Here is an 18,182-nt window from a genome sequence, read left to right as displayed (position 1 = left end):
TTTTTTTTTCTTGAAAGAAGTTACAAACTAACAACGAAGGACCACCGCGGTTCGGGACCTTGAAACTAACCTAATCCTAAACCAGGGACTGCCATCTGTAAGACTCCGTGTCATCTTTATTAGCCAACTGACAGAAAGTTGCCAGATATAAATGAGTACTAAGGTGGGCCATGCATCTTTTTACTAAGTTCTATGTTCTAAAGTTCTTTTTTTTTTTTTTTTTTTTTTTTTTTTTACTAAAAAATAAAGTACAAGTTTGAAGAACTCACTTGAAGCAGTATTATTCTACTGGATACAAAGGGAGTTTTACAAGCCTTTGTTCTTTCAAAGACTGAATTCCAAGACTAGGGGCTACATACATATACAGTAGCATACAGAAGCTCCAGGGGAATGTGTTAAAGCATTTTGACTCTAATACATGTAGAAATGAAAATACTTTTGCTGCTTGACAACTCACCTTGACTTATGTGAGGTCTGTCTGACCATACTTGTACAGACTATGTGCAGCTACATAACGACCCTGCAGAGAGCACTGTTTTTTCTGTTAGTGTACTTGAGGGTAAGGCCAAGCAAAACAGATGACACTAAGCAGAAGACATTGAGTTTTCATTCCCATCATATTCTTACATTTGAAGATAGGTATATAGGTGAAATTGGCCTTAATCACTCACAGTTTTTCATGCTTATGCTTGCTTTCATTTCAACAAATGTGGTGGGCTTTGGTCATATTTGTATCTTGTTTTGCCTTTAACAAGGGCAAGTGCAGGGTCCTGCACCTAGGGAGGAATAACCCCAAGCACCAGTACAGGCTGGGTGGTGACCTGCTGGAGTGCAGCTCTGCAGAGAGGGACCTGGGAGTCCTGGTGGACAGCATGCTGACCAGGAGGCAGCACTGTGCCCTTGTGGCCAAGAAGGCCAACGGTATCCTGAGTGCATTTGGAAGAGTATTGCCAGCAAGTCAAGGGAGGTGATCCTGCCCATCTACTCAGTCCTGGTGAGGGCACACCTGGAATATTGTGTCCAGTTGTGGGCTCCCCTGTACAAGAGGGACATAGAACTACTGGAGCAAGTTCAGAGGAGAGCTCTGAACTTGCTGATCTGATCTAATCTGATCTATTCTGAAGATTTGAGGACTGTAGCACCTGTTGTATGAGGACAGGCTGAAAGAATTGGGCTAGTTCAGCTTGGAAAAGAGAAGATTGAGGGGAGACCTCATTAACGCGTATAAATATCTGAGGAGTGGGTGTCAAGAGGATGGAGCTAGGCTCTTTTCAGTTGTGCCCAGTGATGGGACAAGAGGCAATGGGCAAAAATTGAAGCACTGGAGGTTCTGGCTCAATATGCTCAGCTTTTCAAATAATTTGTGGTTGATGTAGTTGTGTTGGCATACCTTTATAGATAACTGCAAATGCCTCAGACCTCTTTTATGTATGATTTCACACAAGCTGAATCTGAAGTTTCATCTCTTTCCTAAAATATTTAAATGTTTGCTTAAAGCTGTGGGTTGGGAACCATTGCTCAAAATTGTCATTTTGTTGAAATGAACATTCCACAATAAGGTAAAGCTTGTTTCTTAGGCATATTGTACTTCCCCATTGAATTGACTGCAATTGGGTGGAATTCCTGAAGATCGTAAGAATTTAAAAAGCTTCGCCATCTCCCTATATAAATACAAAAAGTAATTGTCTGTTTTCCCTCTTGTAGCATATATATACCAATTTATAATTTTAAGGTGGTATGTGGTTAGAACATATGCTTCTGTATCTGTGGATAGGAAGAGAGAACAAAGAGATGATTAAGATAGTAAATACAATACAGGAAGGTAGTCCCGCAGCTGTAGAGGCAAATGAGATAAAAGAATCTGTCATGTTTCCCAGGCAGCAGTTAATAGAATAGAATAGTTCATTTGGAAGGGACCTTCAGAGATGATCTGGTCCAACTTCTTGACCACTTCAAGGCTAACCAACAATGAAAACATTATTGAGGGCATTGTCTAAATGCTTCTTGAACACTGACAGGCATGGGGCATCAACCACCTCACCAGGAAGCCTGTTCCAGTGTTGGACCAGCACCCTCACGGTAAATAATTTTTTCCTAATGTCCAGTCTCAGCCTCCTGTGGCACAGCTCTGTGCTATTCCCTCATGTCCTGTCATGGGTCACCAGGAAGCAAAGACTGACACCTCCCTCTCCATTCCCCTGCTCAGGAATTTGAAGCATAACGAGGTGATCTCTCAGCCTTCTTTTCTCCAGACTAGACAACCAGGCATCTTCGGCCTCTCCTCATAGAGCATGCCCTCCAGCCCTTTTACCAGCTTTGATGCCCTCCTCTGGATGCTTTCAAGGACCTTAACATCTTGTTTCTACTGTGGAGACCTGAACTGTACACAATATTCAAGCTGAGGTTGCACCAAGGCTAAACATAGTGGGAGAATCACCAGAATTGGCTGGCTATGCTGTGTTTAATGCACCCCAAAGTGCAGTTTGCCCTCTTGGCTGCCAGGGCACACTGATGATTCATGTCGAGCTTGTTGTTGACCGGCACCCCAGATCCTTTCCTGCAGAGCTGCTCTCCAGCCACTTGTCCCCCTGTTGCTATCAGAAAAATGTGGATGTCAAAATGAAAAACTGAGTTTACCTGTAAGGTAGCAAGGGATTTACGGCATAGTTCTTTCGACATTAGCTTATGTCTGGGGACTCCGTTTCTCTTTAATGTGACTAGATCAGGAGACGCATTTGTTTTATGCTTGAGTTCTGACTGCTTACATCTGCATGTAAGCACACTAGGTGTGCAAAGACTCTGATCTTGTATTCTGTGCTGCATTTTTGAAGGACCATAACAGCCCCAGAATGTTACCTTTAAGTGAATTAGAAATCTGTGTACATGCAAGGCATATTAAGGCAGGTTTGGGAAACAGCTGAGGTAACACGTGGGAATGGCATAAAGCTGTGCTAGGACTTCAAACTAGATATAAGGCAAAATTTCTTCATTGTGAGGGTGGTCCAACACTGAAACATGTTTCCTAGAGAGATGGTAGATGCCCCAAGCCTGTCAGTGTTCAAGAGGTATTTGGATAATGCCCTCATTAATATGCTTTAACTTTTGGTTAGCCTTGAAGAGGTGAGACAGTTGGACTAGATGACCTTTGCAGATCCCTTCCAACTGACTTCTCCTCTCCCTGTCCCTGTCCCTGTCCCTCTCCCTCTCCCTTTCCCTCTCCTATCCTTTCCTATTCTTTTTAAACCACCAAGGAGAGATTTTTTTTCTTTGTTTGCCTTGTTTATTTGTGATAGAAATAACTTCTAACATTCTAACTATACATGCAGTTTGGGTACTATAAGGATGGTTTCTTGTAGTGGTCTAGGTTAATCAGTTGTCCTAACTTTACAACTCCTCCGTGCTGTTGTGTACACTCTACTGAATTATCTTCTAGTTTGCTCTTTCTAGTTCATCTACTTGCTGTACAGCTTCAATGCAAAGATAAAGTTAAGAATTATCTGGATTGGCTGCAGTATTATTTGTGTTGGCTACACAATTTTGAAAATACACTCAGCTTGTGACTATTACATTTTGGAGGCAACTGTGTGTAGGAATTCTCATGTCCTTCCTGTGTGTAGGAATTCTCATGCCCTGAAAAAGCTTGAAGAGCCCTTGTTCATAAAACGTAGCAGGATTTCTACCAGCAATTGTCATGAGTGCCCATTTCTTGCTGAATGTCTGAATGTGCTGTTACATAGTTCAAGACCATAGTCACCTCCTATGCTCTTTTCCAGTGCTCTGTGACTGTGACCTATTGTAGCAACAAGACTGTTGGCCCACAGAATGGTCTGTGATAGCAGAAAGCAGACTTTTGGGAATGGGGTCCTTTGACTGAAATGTATCACCAAAAAAAATATGGAACCATCAGGCTTGGCTGTGTTCAGGATTAATTGAATGTCTTTTTCATATTCTTTTTACTTGGTCAAGACTATGGACTTTCATGATGTTTCTTCCTTCCAAGAAGAGATACTTGCATTTTTTCCTCCTGCTTTCACTATCTGAGAGCCTCTCAGTACTAAGTGGTATGGATCACATTGGTATATATTGTTGGTGTGAGTACATACCACAAGGTGATTTTTTTCTTAAATCAGAAGTATGGTGTATTATTTTTTTTAATGGTGATTATACTTTTAAATTTAAAAATACCACTTTCTATTTCTATGCTGTTTCATTGCTAAAGCAATTGTCATAGTGCCATATAATGCTGTATCTATAGGACATAATATATCTGAGTGGCAGAGGAGCTGAGTTGAGGATTCCAGTCAGGAAGAGGTTTTATGTTAGTGTGATGCTTTGGGATTTCACATTCTTGTTGTGATACTGTGTGCTTTTGCTTTGAGGCAGGAATATGAAAGCTCCTTTTTCTTTATCTCAAAAAAGGTTTGAAATGACATCCTGCTTATGCTTTGCTTAACTCAGTGTTTCTGGAATTAGTTTGGAATTGTACATTAACAGGGCTGAGGCATTGGTTGGTTAATTTGTAACTTTTGCTGGTAGAAAGGTAGATTTTCCTCTTTTTCTCCTTCCTCCTGTGCCCTGCAGAACTGGCCAGTCGCCTGACTTTCTAGCTACAGTGATGGCTCAAGGGGCAAGGTATTTTTAGTGATTGTCTGAACCTGATAGCAGTGTAGGGGAGATACAAGAGATGCCTGTACTGTTCAAAAATTGTTAGTCAGTGTTCTGTATTTCTGAGATGAAAAAGAGGTTTGTGAGTTTGCTGTGATGAAAAAGCATATTTGACGTAATGCTGTGGGGCTTGTGCAAGATTCTCAATGATGAGCAGAGTGCAGCAGACTGTTACACTGGAATATCTTTGCCTGTTGCTGATGTTCCATGCTTTTGCAAGTAAAATTGTGAGTCTAGGCTAGAAACAAGTTTTATTCTGCTAATGAAATAACATTTTCTTTTCCCCAAAAATAGCTTCTACTAACTGAGTATGTTATAGATAGGCAAAGGTAGATAAGGAACACATATCCACGCTTACTTTAGCAGTTAGTGTTCCAGATGTATTTCTAAAATCGTCTACATAGTGATATCCACTTCAGTTGATTTTTAGCAGCCAGTATAATGTTTTTCTTGACAGGAGATTACACTTGGCTTAGAGCAAAAAGCTTTGACCCATGCAGATTTCACAGTTGTATCAGAAAACTGTTTTGAATTTTATTGCCCAGTTTCAAGTGATGCCATTTCCGTCATATTGAAAATCTAAAGTTGTGTCTATGTGAGCCTTTTTCAGCACACTTATAGCTACAATCCATAGAATGTGGCATGCAGTTCATACCCCCTACTCAGTTTTTAATAGAGTTCTTCAAGATGGAAGATGAAAACCTCCTCACTTTAGTTGTATTCCCTTGCAATTAATAGTGTTAAAACCCTTGACGTGGCTTTCCAGAGGAATAAATCAAGACACTGGACCTTTTCATCAAAAATCACATTTCTTAAAGTCACAGCATATACAAATTGATTGCTAGTGAGTGTTGATTACATGTTACCAGTACGCTATGTGAGAGACTGACTGCCTTTTTCAGAGGACCAAAGATAACTGATGAAGGAATTAACTACAAAAGATTTGGCCTTATGCAGTTTGCATAATGCCATTCTTCTGGCAGATTAATGACCACTAACTCCATGATGTGGATAGTTCTGACATGGAATATTGGGTCTGATAGGCTGGGTTAAACAGAAGATATGCCTCAAGTTCAGTAATTTTTAGTTCATAGAGAAACCAAGGGGGAAAAACCTCAAAAGCTGACAGAAGGAATGCTAGAATCATAAAATATCCAAGTTAGAAAGGACCCACAAGCATTTTCAAGTCCTACTCCTGTGTCCCCAAAGGACTACACAAAAAATCATACCATGTTGTCCAAATGCTTCTTGAACTCTGGCAGGCTCAGTGCTGTGACCACTTCCTGGGGAGCCTGTTCCAGTGCCCAAGCACCCTCTTGGTGATATCCTCCTGATATCCAGCCTGAACTGCCTCTGTAACAGCTTCATGCCATTCCCTTGGGTCCTATCTCTGATCACCAGGGAGAAGAGATCAGCACCTTCCCCTCAGTCTCCTCTTCTCCAGGCTGAACAATCCAAGTGACTTCCACTGCTCCTCATACGTCTTCCCCTCTAGACCTTCACCATCCTTGTTGCCCTCCTTTGGACACTCTCTGACAGCTTTATATCTTTCTTATACTGTGGTGCCTAGAACTGCACATAGTACTCAAGGTGAGGCCTCACCAGCATAGAATAGAACAGGACAGTCACTTCCCTTGACTGTCTAGCAATGCCGTGCTTGATGCACCCCAGGATACGGTTGGCCCTCCTGGCTGCCAAGGCACACTGCTGGCTCATGTTTCAGCTTGCTGTCAATCAAAACCCCAGATTGCTTTCTGCAGAGCTGTTCTCCAGCATCTCTTCCCCCAGTCTGAACATATAACCAGGGTTGCCCCTTCCCAGGTGCAGAATCCAACACTTCTTGTTTGAGTTACTGTCTTAATAAATGTGTAGTTCATTACTATGTTGATGTAAATGGCAGAGCTAATGGTGATTAATGAACTTTGATTTCCCCACCTATGGTTCCAAGACTCAGTCCATCTCTCTCATCTGTAATTTATTTACTCTCTGCAACATGTAAATGCAGATGTATATTGAGAGAGAATTCTGACTCTGACAAAGAAGTAAATGTAATGAATGAAGGCTAATGTTGTTGGTATGATTTTTCTCTTAAATGGGGATCTTCTTATGGTGGTTTTACCAATGCTGCATAATAATGAATACATTTATTGGAATGGGGCCATACTAGAAAGCAGAGTAGGAGATGCTTGTTTCTAAGATGTGTTTGTTTCTGCAAGCATGCAGGGTCCTTGCAGATGTGTAGACAGCTCAGCACCACACAGCCACTCACTCACTCACTCTCTCCAAGCGGGATGGGGGAGAGAATTGGAAAGGTAAAAATGTGAGAACTCATGGAGAGAGTTTGCTAGGCAAGGGAAAAGCTGTGCATTAAAACAAAACAAAACAAAGAATTCATTCACTGCTTCCCAGTGGCAGGCAGGTGTTCAGCCACTTCCAGGAAAGCAGGGCTCATCATGTATAATATTTCCTCGGGGAAGAAAGACGTCATCACTCCAAATGTTGTCGTTTCCTCCCCCCCACCCCCTTCCCCCGCCCCCTTCTTTACTCTAGCTGTTATTGCCGAGCATGACACCAGATGGATGGGACATCCCTTTGGACAGTTGTGGTCAGCTGTCCCAACTGTGTCGCCCCCAGCTCCTTGTGTCCTTGCTGGCTGGGCAGCAGGAGCTGAACAGTCCTTGGCTCTGTTGAGCACTGCTCTGCAACAACTAAATTATCAGTTTGTTATCAGTACTATTTCCATCAAAAATCTGAAATACAGCATAATGCAAGCCACGATGAAGAAAATTAACCCTATCCCAGTGAAAACCCTGACAGTATGTCAGCAAGTAGCAGACCTCCTTATTGTCTCGATTGTTGCTGTCCTCCTGCCTGATTGGAATGAATGAGAGGAAGCAGTGCACCTGTTTCATAATTATCTGTCCCCTCGGGTTGAAAGTTTGCCTCATCAAGCAAGACCTTGCTTCCTTACTGTATTTGTGTGGCCCATGGGATAGGAATGCAAAGCTCTAGAAATCTTTTTGTTATTCTCTGAGGTAATAATAAGAATTCCCTTGGGCCTGGATATAGAAGAGATACTTTCCTCCCACTTTTGTCATATGTGTCACCTCTCATCCTCTTTGGACTGCAGGGTCTAGTAAATTATTTCATGTTTTCATCTGAGACAGTACTTAATGTGCATGTTATTGGTAATGATTATCAACAGTGAGTTCATAACAAGCAGGCCTAAAAATACTCCTAAAATACATTCAAAAGTAACTTTTTGTCTGCCTTCTCAGTGAGCTGTGACAATCTCTGTGCAAATTAAAACACTGCAGAAACATTGATGAAGGCAATAAAATGTATTAACAATAAAAAAAAATATTAAAAATGTGTAATAGACACATCATATCTTTCTGTTTTCATTTTTCTCTGAGTATAAAGTAACCTTCAGCAAAGGGTTTCTGCTAAAGTAGGAAGCTGGTGGTATTTAAGGAGCTGAGTAAAGGTAAATCAAAAGGTGGGTATTGTATCTCTGATGATTTTAGTTGTTTTAGAGGCACCTACGTCCAATGTTCAGTTACAAAAGTCAAATGTCTACTATGTGTTTGAATAAATTCTAACAGAGCTGATCTCTTTTTATTAGAACTCCTAGATCTTTGTCATCCTTGCCATTTGACTTTTATTTTTATTCTCAGCCTATTCACATTACCTATTGCATTTAGTTTTGTAGTATCACTAATGCACAAAACACAGTAGATTTGTTTTCTGTTTTGGCTTTCTTAGGGGAAGACACAACTAACTTGTTTGATTGTTCCATGCCTGGTTTATGATTAACTTAAATATTCTTGGAGCAGTTTTAACCTGTTGTGTACTATGTTAGAGACAAAGAAAAATAATGCCATAGAAGCTGCTGCAAAGATTTGAATGTATTTATTTAAAATGGAACTAATATTCATAAAACTCATTTACTTTTAATTTTGTTATTGAAACAAATAGGGATATATGTGTAGTTCTGTGCTAATTTGATTTCTGCGTGTATTTTCAGGGGGAAATAAATCACAGCACTTGAAACCAACACAGAAAAACATTAGTTCAAATGTAGTTTGTGTATAAGTAAAATCCATACAAAAGAAAAAGTTAGAATGGATGATCCTGCGGAGTGGAGCACCTCTCCTATGAAACAAGGCTGAGAGAGCTGGGGGTGTTCAGCCTGCAGAAGAGAAGGCCCTGGGGAGACCTTACAGTGGCCTTCCGCTACCTAAATGGGCCTACGAGAATGCTGGAAAGTGACTCTTCATCTGGGGGTGTAGTGATAGGACAAGGGGTAATGGATTTAAACTTAGACAGAATTGATTTATATTAGATATTAGAGTGAAATTGTTTACTATGAGGGTGGTGAGGCAGAACAGGTTGCCCAGTGGATGTCTCCTCCATGGAACCAAACCATTCTGTGATTCTTTGTTGGAGTACACCATACAGTATCTGCTGCTGTCATAGTTGACATATATTGCTGCAACATTTTCAGTGCATTTATGGACTGAAATTCTCTCTACTTGCTTTGCTATTTTTTTTTTCTTTTTTTTTTTTCTTTTTTGATAATGCTAGGATAAATTTTAAATATACATGTGTAAATATACATGTTTTAAATATACAGGGCTCATCAAGTGTTTTGCTTTGCCTATATTACCACTCCACGATGTCATCATGTGGTACATGGGCCTCATCCTGTTCCTTTGCCCTTTCAGCAATTCTGAAGATTTATTCCTCCCCTCTTAACTGTGCTTCTTACCTGCATCCACTGAAAATGCTGGTTGTTTGTGTCTTCTCTTTGGTTTGTCAACTTCTGGCTGAATTGTAGCTGTGTTTATAGGAGCACTCTGAAACAAGTCTATGAAGGGAATGTGCTAAAATTATCACTGCACAGAAGACCTGAAAACCAGAACTGGAGTTTTTTTTTCTTCCTTCTTTAGGTGTACAGACCTGTGAGGGCCTTCCCAGTGGACTTTAGTCAGTATTGAGGGGGCATAAAGGAGGGACAAATGTATGAAAAAAGAAACTTGACTTTCTCAGAACGATCTTTGTATTCATACAACGAGCAGTTTGAAATTCAGGTTGTGATTGCTTATTCAGTTTGCTCATTTGGGGAACACAAAGTCAGGGACTCTTTAGGGCTCATATAGGGGAAGAGGGCCACCCTGTGAGCAGGACGAACCTTTTTCACTCCTAGGGATTACCACCTGTGATCATGACAAGACGCATACAGGAGGACTCCTTGTTTTTATAACAAATATCAACATTTGGAACTTCGTTCCTAATAACGAAAAAAGAAACTGATGAGAATTTTCGAGTTTTTGTTTGTTTGTTTGTTTTTCAGATGTGTACTTAGAGGTTTTTTTCAGGTCTCCCTTGCTGACTAGCTGTGTGCTGCCAGAAAGGGTTTTTAAAGTTAAGCAGTTCCCAACCACAGCACTTAGATATAGTGGCATAAGTTGCAAGTGCAAAGCATCACTATTTTATATCATTACATATAACACAAGGGGGAAATGCCAGTAACAGTTAGTTGATGCCTGTAAAAAACATGTCTCCCTTCCAGAAAAATTAGTGTGGTTTCAGACAGGGAGTGAAGGTTGTGCTTGTCAAATAAGACACCAGATGTCTTGTCTCTGTCATATAGAGAGCTACTTATATATATCTAACCTATATTTAGTGTTTCATTATTTCTGTACTTAAGGACAAAAGAATTCAGGAATTGCCAGTATAGGGCTTGCTTGTCATCTTCAGTCCTTCTTCTAGGAAAAAGGTGTGCTAGGAAAAAGTCGCATGGCTGTTAGACTGGGATCATTTTAAGTGGCACTTGTATCGGTTGCGTTATTTTGAACTGTCCTGACTGTTGGGAAGCGGATAGGGTGTTTCGAAAGACGTGTTGGCTGTAATTGCCCACGGTCAGGGACAGAGGAAGGAGGACAGCCGGGCACCCGGGTGCCTCCCGAGGAGCCGCGAGGTTTCAGGCAGGCAGCGGGGCCGCAGGTGCTTGTCTCCAGCTGAAGGGAAGGAGACGAACACCGGATGAAAAAACCGTCTGCGCTCAGCCCCCGGCCTGCTCACGCACGTTTGCATCTCGACAAAGTGCTGTGGTTTTAAAAACGAGTTTTAAGAGGCGAGAAGGAGGAAGGGGAGGGGGGGGTGGCGAGAAGCGGCGGGATGTGGTGAGTTTGCGGCTGCTCTCTGATCTCCTGCCAGCGAAACCTGGAAGGTCAGGCCGGGCTGCCGCCAAGCGGCGGAGCGGAGCGCGGGCAGTGCCGGAGCGGCCGCAGCGGAGCGGCTGCGCACCCGCCTTCCCTTCGCGGGAAGCTCGGGGCTCGCCCTGCCACCAGCCTCCCCTGCGAAGTCCCGTCGTGCGAACGAGCCTCGTTAGCGCCCCGGACTCAGAGAGGGCCAGGCTCTCTGGCAACTCGGCTGAGGGCTTTCCTCAAGAGCGCTCCCAGCCGCCTTCCCTGGGACCAGCGCCGAAATCCCTGGGCCCGCCGGCTGCCGAGCGGCCCCGGGCAACACGTCACTTCCCGGGGTGGGGCGGACGGGCGCCGGTGGCCCCACGCGCCCGTCAGTGCAGCGCCGAGGCGACGGCGGCGCGGCAGGGCGAGCGGAGCGGGCAGGGAGCCGAGCCAGCCGAGCGGGGCCGGTGAAAGGCGGGTCGCGTCGTCTTTGCTCGGGGCTCGTCCGCAATAGCTGCTTGCGTTTTGCCGGCACTGAAGTAGCTTAGCGAGTTTGGAGAAGAAAGGGGTAAGCGGCAGAGGGCTGAACTCGCTCCAGCTGCGTGAGTGGGGGTCCCGTGCCCACGTTGCCCCGAGCCTCCCCTGCTGCCCTGTCCGGCGGGGGCGGCGGGGCTGCGGCGGCTTCCCGCGGCAGTGCAGCGCTGACCTCGCCCCAGATTTTAGTGTTGGAATTAGGAGTTAAGGAGGAGGTTGAATCTGCCTTCATCCAGCAAGCTGAGCGTGTTTAAGGTTCTGCAGAGGGACCGGAGCCTGGGTACAAGTACTCGCATCTAGAGCCGGTTCAGCAGTGTAGGTCGCCACAGAGCTGCAGCAATGAGCCCACTAAGCTCATCGGCATGCACAGTTCAGAGATGTTTTTTTACTTGCTTTTTAGAACAACATTCACTGCTTCTAGAACGTGAAGATATGCCTTTGTTCCCCATTATTTTCATTCACCTGCCCCCAAAAGACCCTTCTTCCCTCACCCCTGGAAAGCCCCCTTAAATCTATGCAGTGCTGGTACTGTATGCATTCTGGAGGAGTGCAATTCAATAATTTTACAGCAGAAGGAACACAGTGGTAATGATGAATTCTACTATTTGAGTATTTAAGTCTTTACATGGTACTGGTACCAAAAACACCAGGAGAGGTGTGGGAGCTTGGATTGTACAGTCTGGAGGAGGCTTGGGCAACTTTATCGCTCTCTATAGGTACCTTAAAGGTGGCTGTAGCGAGGTGGGGGTTGGTCTGTTCTCCCAGGTGCCTGGTGACAGGACAAGGGGGAATGGGCTAAAGTTCCACCAGGGGAGGTTTAGATTGGATATTGGGAAGAATTTCTTTACTGAAAGGGCTGTTAGGCATTGGAATGGGCAGCCCAGGGAAGTGGTGGAGTCACCATCCCTGGAGGTCTTTAAAAGATGTTTAGATGTAGAGCTTAGTGATAGGGTTTAGTGAAGGACTTGTTAGTGTTAGGTCAGAGGTTGGACTCAGTGTTCTTGGAGGTCTCTTCCAACCTAGATGATTCTGTGAAATACAGGTGGAACAATAAGGGAGATCTTCCTGACAGGTACGATACTATTTTTGAAGGGTCTTATAGACAGTGTTTCAAGCTGTGTTACTTGGATTTCTTGCAAGTAGTCTCATGCTGCTTAATTTTGATAAACTGGAAAATAATGTTATCATTCTGTCCAGCACAATTTTTGAACGTAGTTGGTACTTTACATTTCAAACACCTGATTTTGCAGTACAGAGTAAGAAATACAGATTTTGTCTTGTTGGTGGAAACTTAATGAATTGCTGTATTGTAAACTGTTTATTCAGTATGTTCACAAAATGAGTTGTTTGTTTGTTTGTTTTACGAACCAACCTACAAATTCTCTTAAAATATATATTTAAAGATCAAAGTGCTTTGCTTGTTGGCTGACCATTCTGAAAGAACAATCTAAATATCCTGAACAATTCTGCATGTGCTGCGTGTCTGTAAAATATGCCTTCTAGGGAAACTTGGAGGAGTTTTCACCTCAGGGCCATGTCTCTTCAATGGAGATTCCTTTCAACTTTTCCTCCCCAACAGCTTTTAGTGATTAGCCAGGTGTGCTGACTTCAAAGAGGACAAATACCTGCCGGGCTGAGAAAGAGACCCTGTTTGGGAGTTGTTTTCCCTTGTGTACTTTCTGATTGAGTTTGTTATGTAGAGCAAAGAAAATGACCGAAAGACGGTCAAACTAACAGCCCTGACCTGGCCAACAGTCTTAGTAAAACACTGAGTATTATTTCATAATTTACCACTTTCTTATGTTTACGTTCAGGTTTTGCTAGTCTCTATGAAGAGCCAGTGTCATCTTGTTTAGTCAGTGATGGTGGCAGCTATCCCTGCTCAGAGAAATAGTTACTTGCAGTCTGCATCCAATAAAGGTAGTAACAGTTTTGAAGTCACTGAGATTGTTCCCTCTATTGAGCAACACTTCTGTGGAATGTAGAGAGGCACAATGGCAGAAACTGGTAAAAATACCTTAGCCTAGGTGGTTTAAATACTGTTTTATCTATCATAGAGAATTTGAATATGTTCTAATAACTCTTCTGTGCTGTTGGTAACTCCAGCTTTGGACAGTATTAGATTAAAAGCCTCGTATTTAAAAAACTAAATCTTATGAGAAAGTTCTGATTTGCATAAGAAATGTTTTATGCAACAGTTCTGACCTCTCGTGGTCAGAAAAAGCATTATTCTCTGATGAGGACAAAAAATCAGGCACTTTGTACACAGACTCTGATACCTAGAGTTTGTCATGACTGTGAGAGAGAATGACTGAGGACATACAAAAGGTGTAAAGAACCTAGCCCATCTTTATATTCTACACCAGTGAGCTTGTATATCTACCCCAAATCACAGGGTAGGTTGTTTTAATGGTGCTTCCAAGTAATACGGAGAAAAAAATAATTGTAAAAGTTCTTATATTTAAAGTCTTTAGAGGGTATAAATCATATTTGAATTCATTTTAAATTTTGTTGAAGGACCCTAAGTAGGACGGGGCAGAGAGATTGCAGAAGTTACAGTGATGTTTAACTACAATTCCATGTTTGTTCAGTAACTCTTTTGTTTGAAATTACTCTGTTTTGTATTAACTACATGGAAACACACACTGTTAAGTTCATTATCTGGAGATGAGTAGAGGGAGTAGTTTATGAGGTAAGAAGTGGTCTTCGGGATGAGTCTGAGGATGCTGTCTTTCTTTTCGCAGGCAAAAAGAGCAGTGCAACGAGGAGCCACAGCGGTCATCTTTGATGTTTCTGAAAACCCAGATGCCATTGATCAGGTATGAACAAGGGAGGCTAGGTATGAACAAGGGAGCCTAGTTTTATTATAGCCTCTGCTGGGTTCTTTTAGAAGTGCTGAGGCAGGACTTCAGGCCATACAGGTCTCAGAGCACACTTACATCATGACATGCAGATTCTGACCCTGGCTAACATTGTGCTGTGGATTTCCTACTCATTCTCTGGCAGACAAGAAGCAATGAACGTGCTGAGAATGGTAGAAAGAGGAGAGTTTTGGGGACTTATTTTTCTTCTAGCCTTTGTTAGAGTACAGAGTCCAGGACTGGTACTAAGGTTTGGAGAAAGGATAGAGGCATGTTTTTGGCCCTCCAGTCAAGAAGGATTTCATTGCATAGTTCTGTGTACAGAACACAGCTTGTGATCAGTGGTATTGTTGAGCATCCATTATTTTTGAGATTGCAAAATGGCTTTCCAACCTTGTTCAAACAAATTCTTACAAAACTTATACCTATTTTTTCTTGTTCACAGTTGATGTATTCTGGGCTAAGTATAATGTGGACAATCGGAGCTTTTCTTTTCTTTTTTTTTTTTGGTGGGGGGAGGGGGTTCTACGTAACTCCCACTTTAGATGGGTAAGCTAATAGTTCTGTGAGAAACTTTGACAAGATCCTAGCAGCCAATTCTGAATTATTTGAGTACAGAGAAGAAGCTTAACAAGCATGCAAATAGTCTGTATTTATTTCACTTTTATTTTGTTGTCATAGAGTTATAGCAGGAACAAGTGAGCAGAATGTTTTCAAGTGCATTGAATTTGGGGGGGAAAAGAGAGACCATCTATGTTTACATTTAAAAAGCTGGCTTTAATTATGAAATGAACATCTGTTGGACAAAGGAATGCGGATTCTGCAATAGATGCTTTGAGAAATTTGGTCTGCCTGTACATCAAGGGTACAGACTTAATTTTGCAAACCTTCTCAGATACCATTTTCTCCACTTTATATGCAGAAAAATTATCTGCACAAAGATTTTTTTCTCATTTTTTTTCTCTGTATTACAGCTTCTAATTACTTTCTGTCATCCATCTCAGAACTTGTGAAGCTCCGTTACTGCCTCTTGTTGACTTCTGTCTACCAACAACAGCTCTCCTTCCTTGACTCTTGCTAATTAACTGGGTGCAACTGTGCCCAGTATTTGGGAAACTAGTCTAGTGGATGATTGAATATTTTGGGTGTACGAATAAAATGAAAGAGATTTTGTGGGTTTAATTCCCATAGATTTGAGTATCTTTTGCTATAAACTAAGAATGAAGCTTTATTTTTAGAATTTGTTCTGTGAAGTCAGATCTGTTTCTTGGTTTTAATTTTGCATAATGTGAAGAGGAGTAACAGCATCCAGGTCATCATGTTTAGCAGAAGTCTGTCAGTGTGCAAAAGCTACTGGGGAAGGAGGTGACTCGTTCCTAGACAAGAAAGCTTGAGAGAGAATATGTGCCTGGGAATGTCGGGACAGTGATTGAATTTGGCCTTAGGCTAGCAAGCCTTACAGATGTGTAGGATCTCTGGGTTGCATTGAGTAATTCAGCTAGTTTTGAGTTCTTCAGAATATGTCCATCTTAAAAATAGCTTGATCAATGTTTTCAGAAACCCAGTTAAACAATCGGAAGATTGTGTTTTAAAGTCTTAGTGAAATCTGTCACCATAATCTGGACAGATTAAACAATACTTTGTAAGTAGGATGATAGACTAGTCGATTGGTAATTTCTACATGATTTAGCTAAAAAGAGCAGGTGGATATCAACACAGTGTAGATCTGGTATCTCTGCCATATGCTACTCTTTTTGTGGGGGGCATCCCTGCCTATGGCATGGGCATTGGAGTTAAATGATCACTGTAGTCCTCTCCAACCCAAGCCTTTCCACGATCTATGATCTTATTCAATTTGCTTACATTCCTGTCATCTCATTCCTTTCCCTATACCATTTACATCTGCTTGTCAGTGCTTATCTTGTATCAATCAACGTCTACAGTAAGATTTTTCTTGTGGGTCACAATAAGTTACTTGACTTTATAATGTGGTGCCATTTTGTAACAGATCAATTCTGCCTTCTTTTTATTCTCTTATCTGGTATATAGTTTAGGAAATTGTTATGGATTTAGTGCCCGCAGAAGTTGTGCATGCTTGAAGGTTTTCAAGAACTGTCTGGATAAAGCATGAGAACACCTTATTTTGACCAAGAGATTGGACTCCTGAGGTCTCTTTCTACCCATGTTATTTTACAGTTCTATGATTTAGCCTTTCATAATAGCTCAGCTGAACCTTGAAGGCAATTTCAGGGTGAACTAGTGTATCTACTCTTATACCTCCAGTAATTGATAGTATCCTAATAACTCAGCAAACTTATTCAAATAGTTATGCAGCAGAAATTATGGACTTCAACAAATTGGTAAGGTACAAAGAACATAGAAGATAGGAATTCATACTCTTGACATTAGATTGTACAGGAAGCCAAAAAACTGTATGTGAATAAAAAAAAATTGCAAAGTTGAAATAATGAAAAGTTCAGAAAATGGTAATATACTAAGGTAATTTTTTATTGGCACGTGAAGATTTTTACTCTTCTTCCTTATGGGTTTTAACATGCGACAGTATTAATATATGCATTTGCACCTAGTACAGTTTAGTTAAAGCTGCTGTTCAGAAATAATGTTTGCTTATCCTCACATCTTAGTTTTATTCAGTAAAAAACAGCTTAATTCAAAAGTTTGACACTAAAAGATTAATTCACAGTTAAGTGAACACCTTAGTTTGTGCTAGAAGAGAGCAATGGGTGTTTGAAGCCATTCCACATTCATATTCCTTTACTCTTCCATCCATTCACTAGTATCATAGAATCACAGAATGGCCTGGGTTGAAAAGGACCTTAAAGATCATCTACTTTCAACCCCCCTGCTCTGGGCAGGGTTGCCAACCACTAGAGCTGGCTGCCCAGAGCTGCATCCAGCCTGGCCTTGAATGCTTCCAAGGATGGGACATCCACAACCTCTCTGGGCAACCTGTTCCAGTGCCTCACCACCCTCTGAGTGAAAAACTTTCTCCTAATTTCTAACCTAAATCTCCCCTGTCTTAGTTTAAAACCATTCCCCCTTGTGCTATCACTATCAACACACATAAACAGGCATTCCCCCTCCTGTTTATATGCTACCTTCAAGTACTGGAAGGCCGCTATGCAGTCTCCCCAGAGCCTTCTCTTCTCCAGGCTAAACAAGCCCAGATCTTTCAACCTTTCTACATAGGAGAGGTGCTCCAGCCCTCTGATCATCTTAGTGGCCCTCCTCTGGACTCATTCCAAGAGCTCCACATCCTTCTTGTGCTGGGGGCCCCAGGCCTGCATGCAGTATTCCAGGTGGGGTCTCACAAGAGCAGAGTAGTCCAGCTTCTCATCCATCCATCAGGACCCCTCAAGTCCTTCTCCGCAGGGCTGCTGTCAAGTTCTTTTTTGCCCAGTCTGCATAAATACCTGGGATTGCCCAAGTGCAACACCTTGCACTTGGTCTTGTTGAAACTCATTAGGTTTTCATGGGCCCACTACTCCAGCCTGTCAGGTCCCTCTGGATGGCATCCCTTCCTTCTGTTGTATTGACTGCACCGCTCAGCTTGGTGTCATCTGCAAACTTGCTGAGGGTGCACTCGATTCCATCGTCTATATCATTAATAAAGATGTTGAAGAGCACTGGTCCCAAGACCAACCCCTGAGGGACACCACTTGTGATCGGCCTACACCCAGACATAGAACTGTTGACCACAACCCTTTGGCTGCAACCAGCCAACCAATTCTTTATCCACCTAACAGTCCATCCTTCAAATACAGAAAAATGTGTTAAGGGACCACATCAAAGCCTTTGTTCAAGTCCAGGTAAATGATATCCACCACCCTTCCTTTGTCCACCGATGTTATCACTCCATCATAGAAGGCCACCAGATCGGTTAGGCAAGATCTGCCTTTGGTGAAGC

At 42.3% G+C, this 18,182-nt stretch overlaps 1 protein-coding gene and 1 long non-coding RNA gene across 6 annotated transcripts in view; both read left to right on the top strand.

Moving 5' to 3' along the window:
• The window catches only part of ZNRF3 (zinc and ring finger 3), a 95,145-nt gene that overhangs the window by 64,657 nt on the left and 12,306 nt on the right, over positions 1-18,182 (top strand). For 3 of the 5 annotated variants that reach the window (XM_038187660.2, XM_038187661.2, XM_072024456.1), the window contains exon 3: positions 14,138-14,212. In XM_038187660.2, the coding sequence (XP_038043588.2) occupies positions 14,138-14,212 (75 nt within the window). The other 2 variants (XM_038187662.2, XM_038187663.2) reach the window with 2 other exon arrangements.
• On the top strand, positions 235-8,046 carry LOC139998818 (uncharacterized). Its single transcript, XR_011803800.1, has 2 exons — positions 235-2,079; positions 2,253-8,046. It is a non-coding gene; the product is annotated as an uncharacterized lncRNA (long non-coding RNA).

The sequence above is a fragment of the Anas platyrhynchos genome, chromosome 16 (assembly GCF_047663525.1).
Source record: "Anas platyrhynchos isolate ZD024472 breed Pekin duck chromosome 16, IASCAAS_PekinDuck_T2T, whole genome shotgun sequence".
Lineage (NCBI taxonomy): Eukaryota > Metazoa > Chordata > Aves > Anseriformes > Anatidae > Anas > Anas platyrhynchos.
The sequence above is the reverse complement of the archived record's forward strand: the minus strand, read 5'-3'. Positions and strand labels throughout refer to the sequence as shown.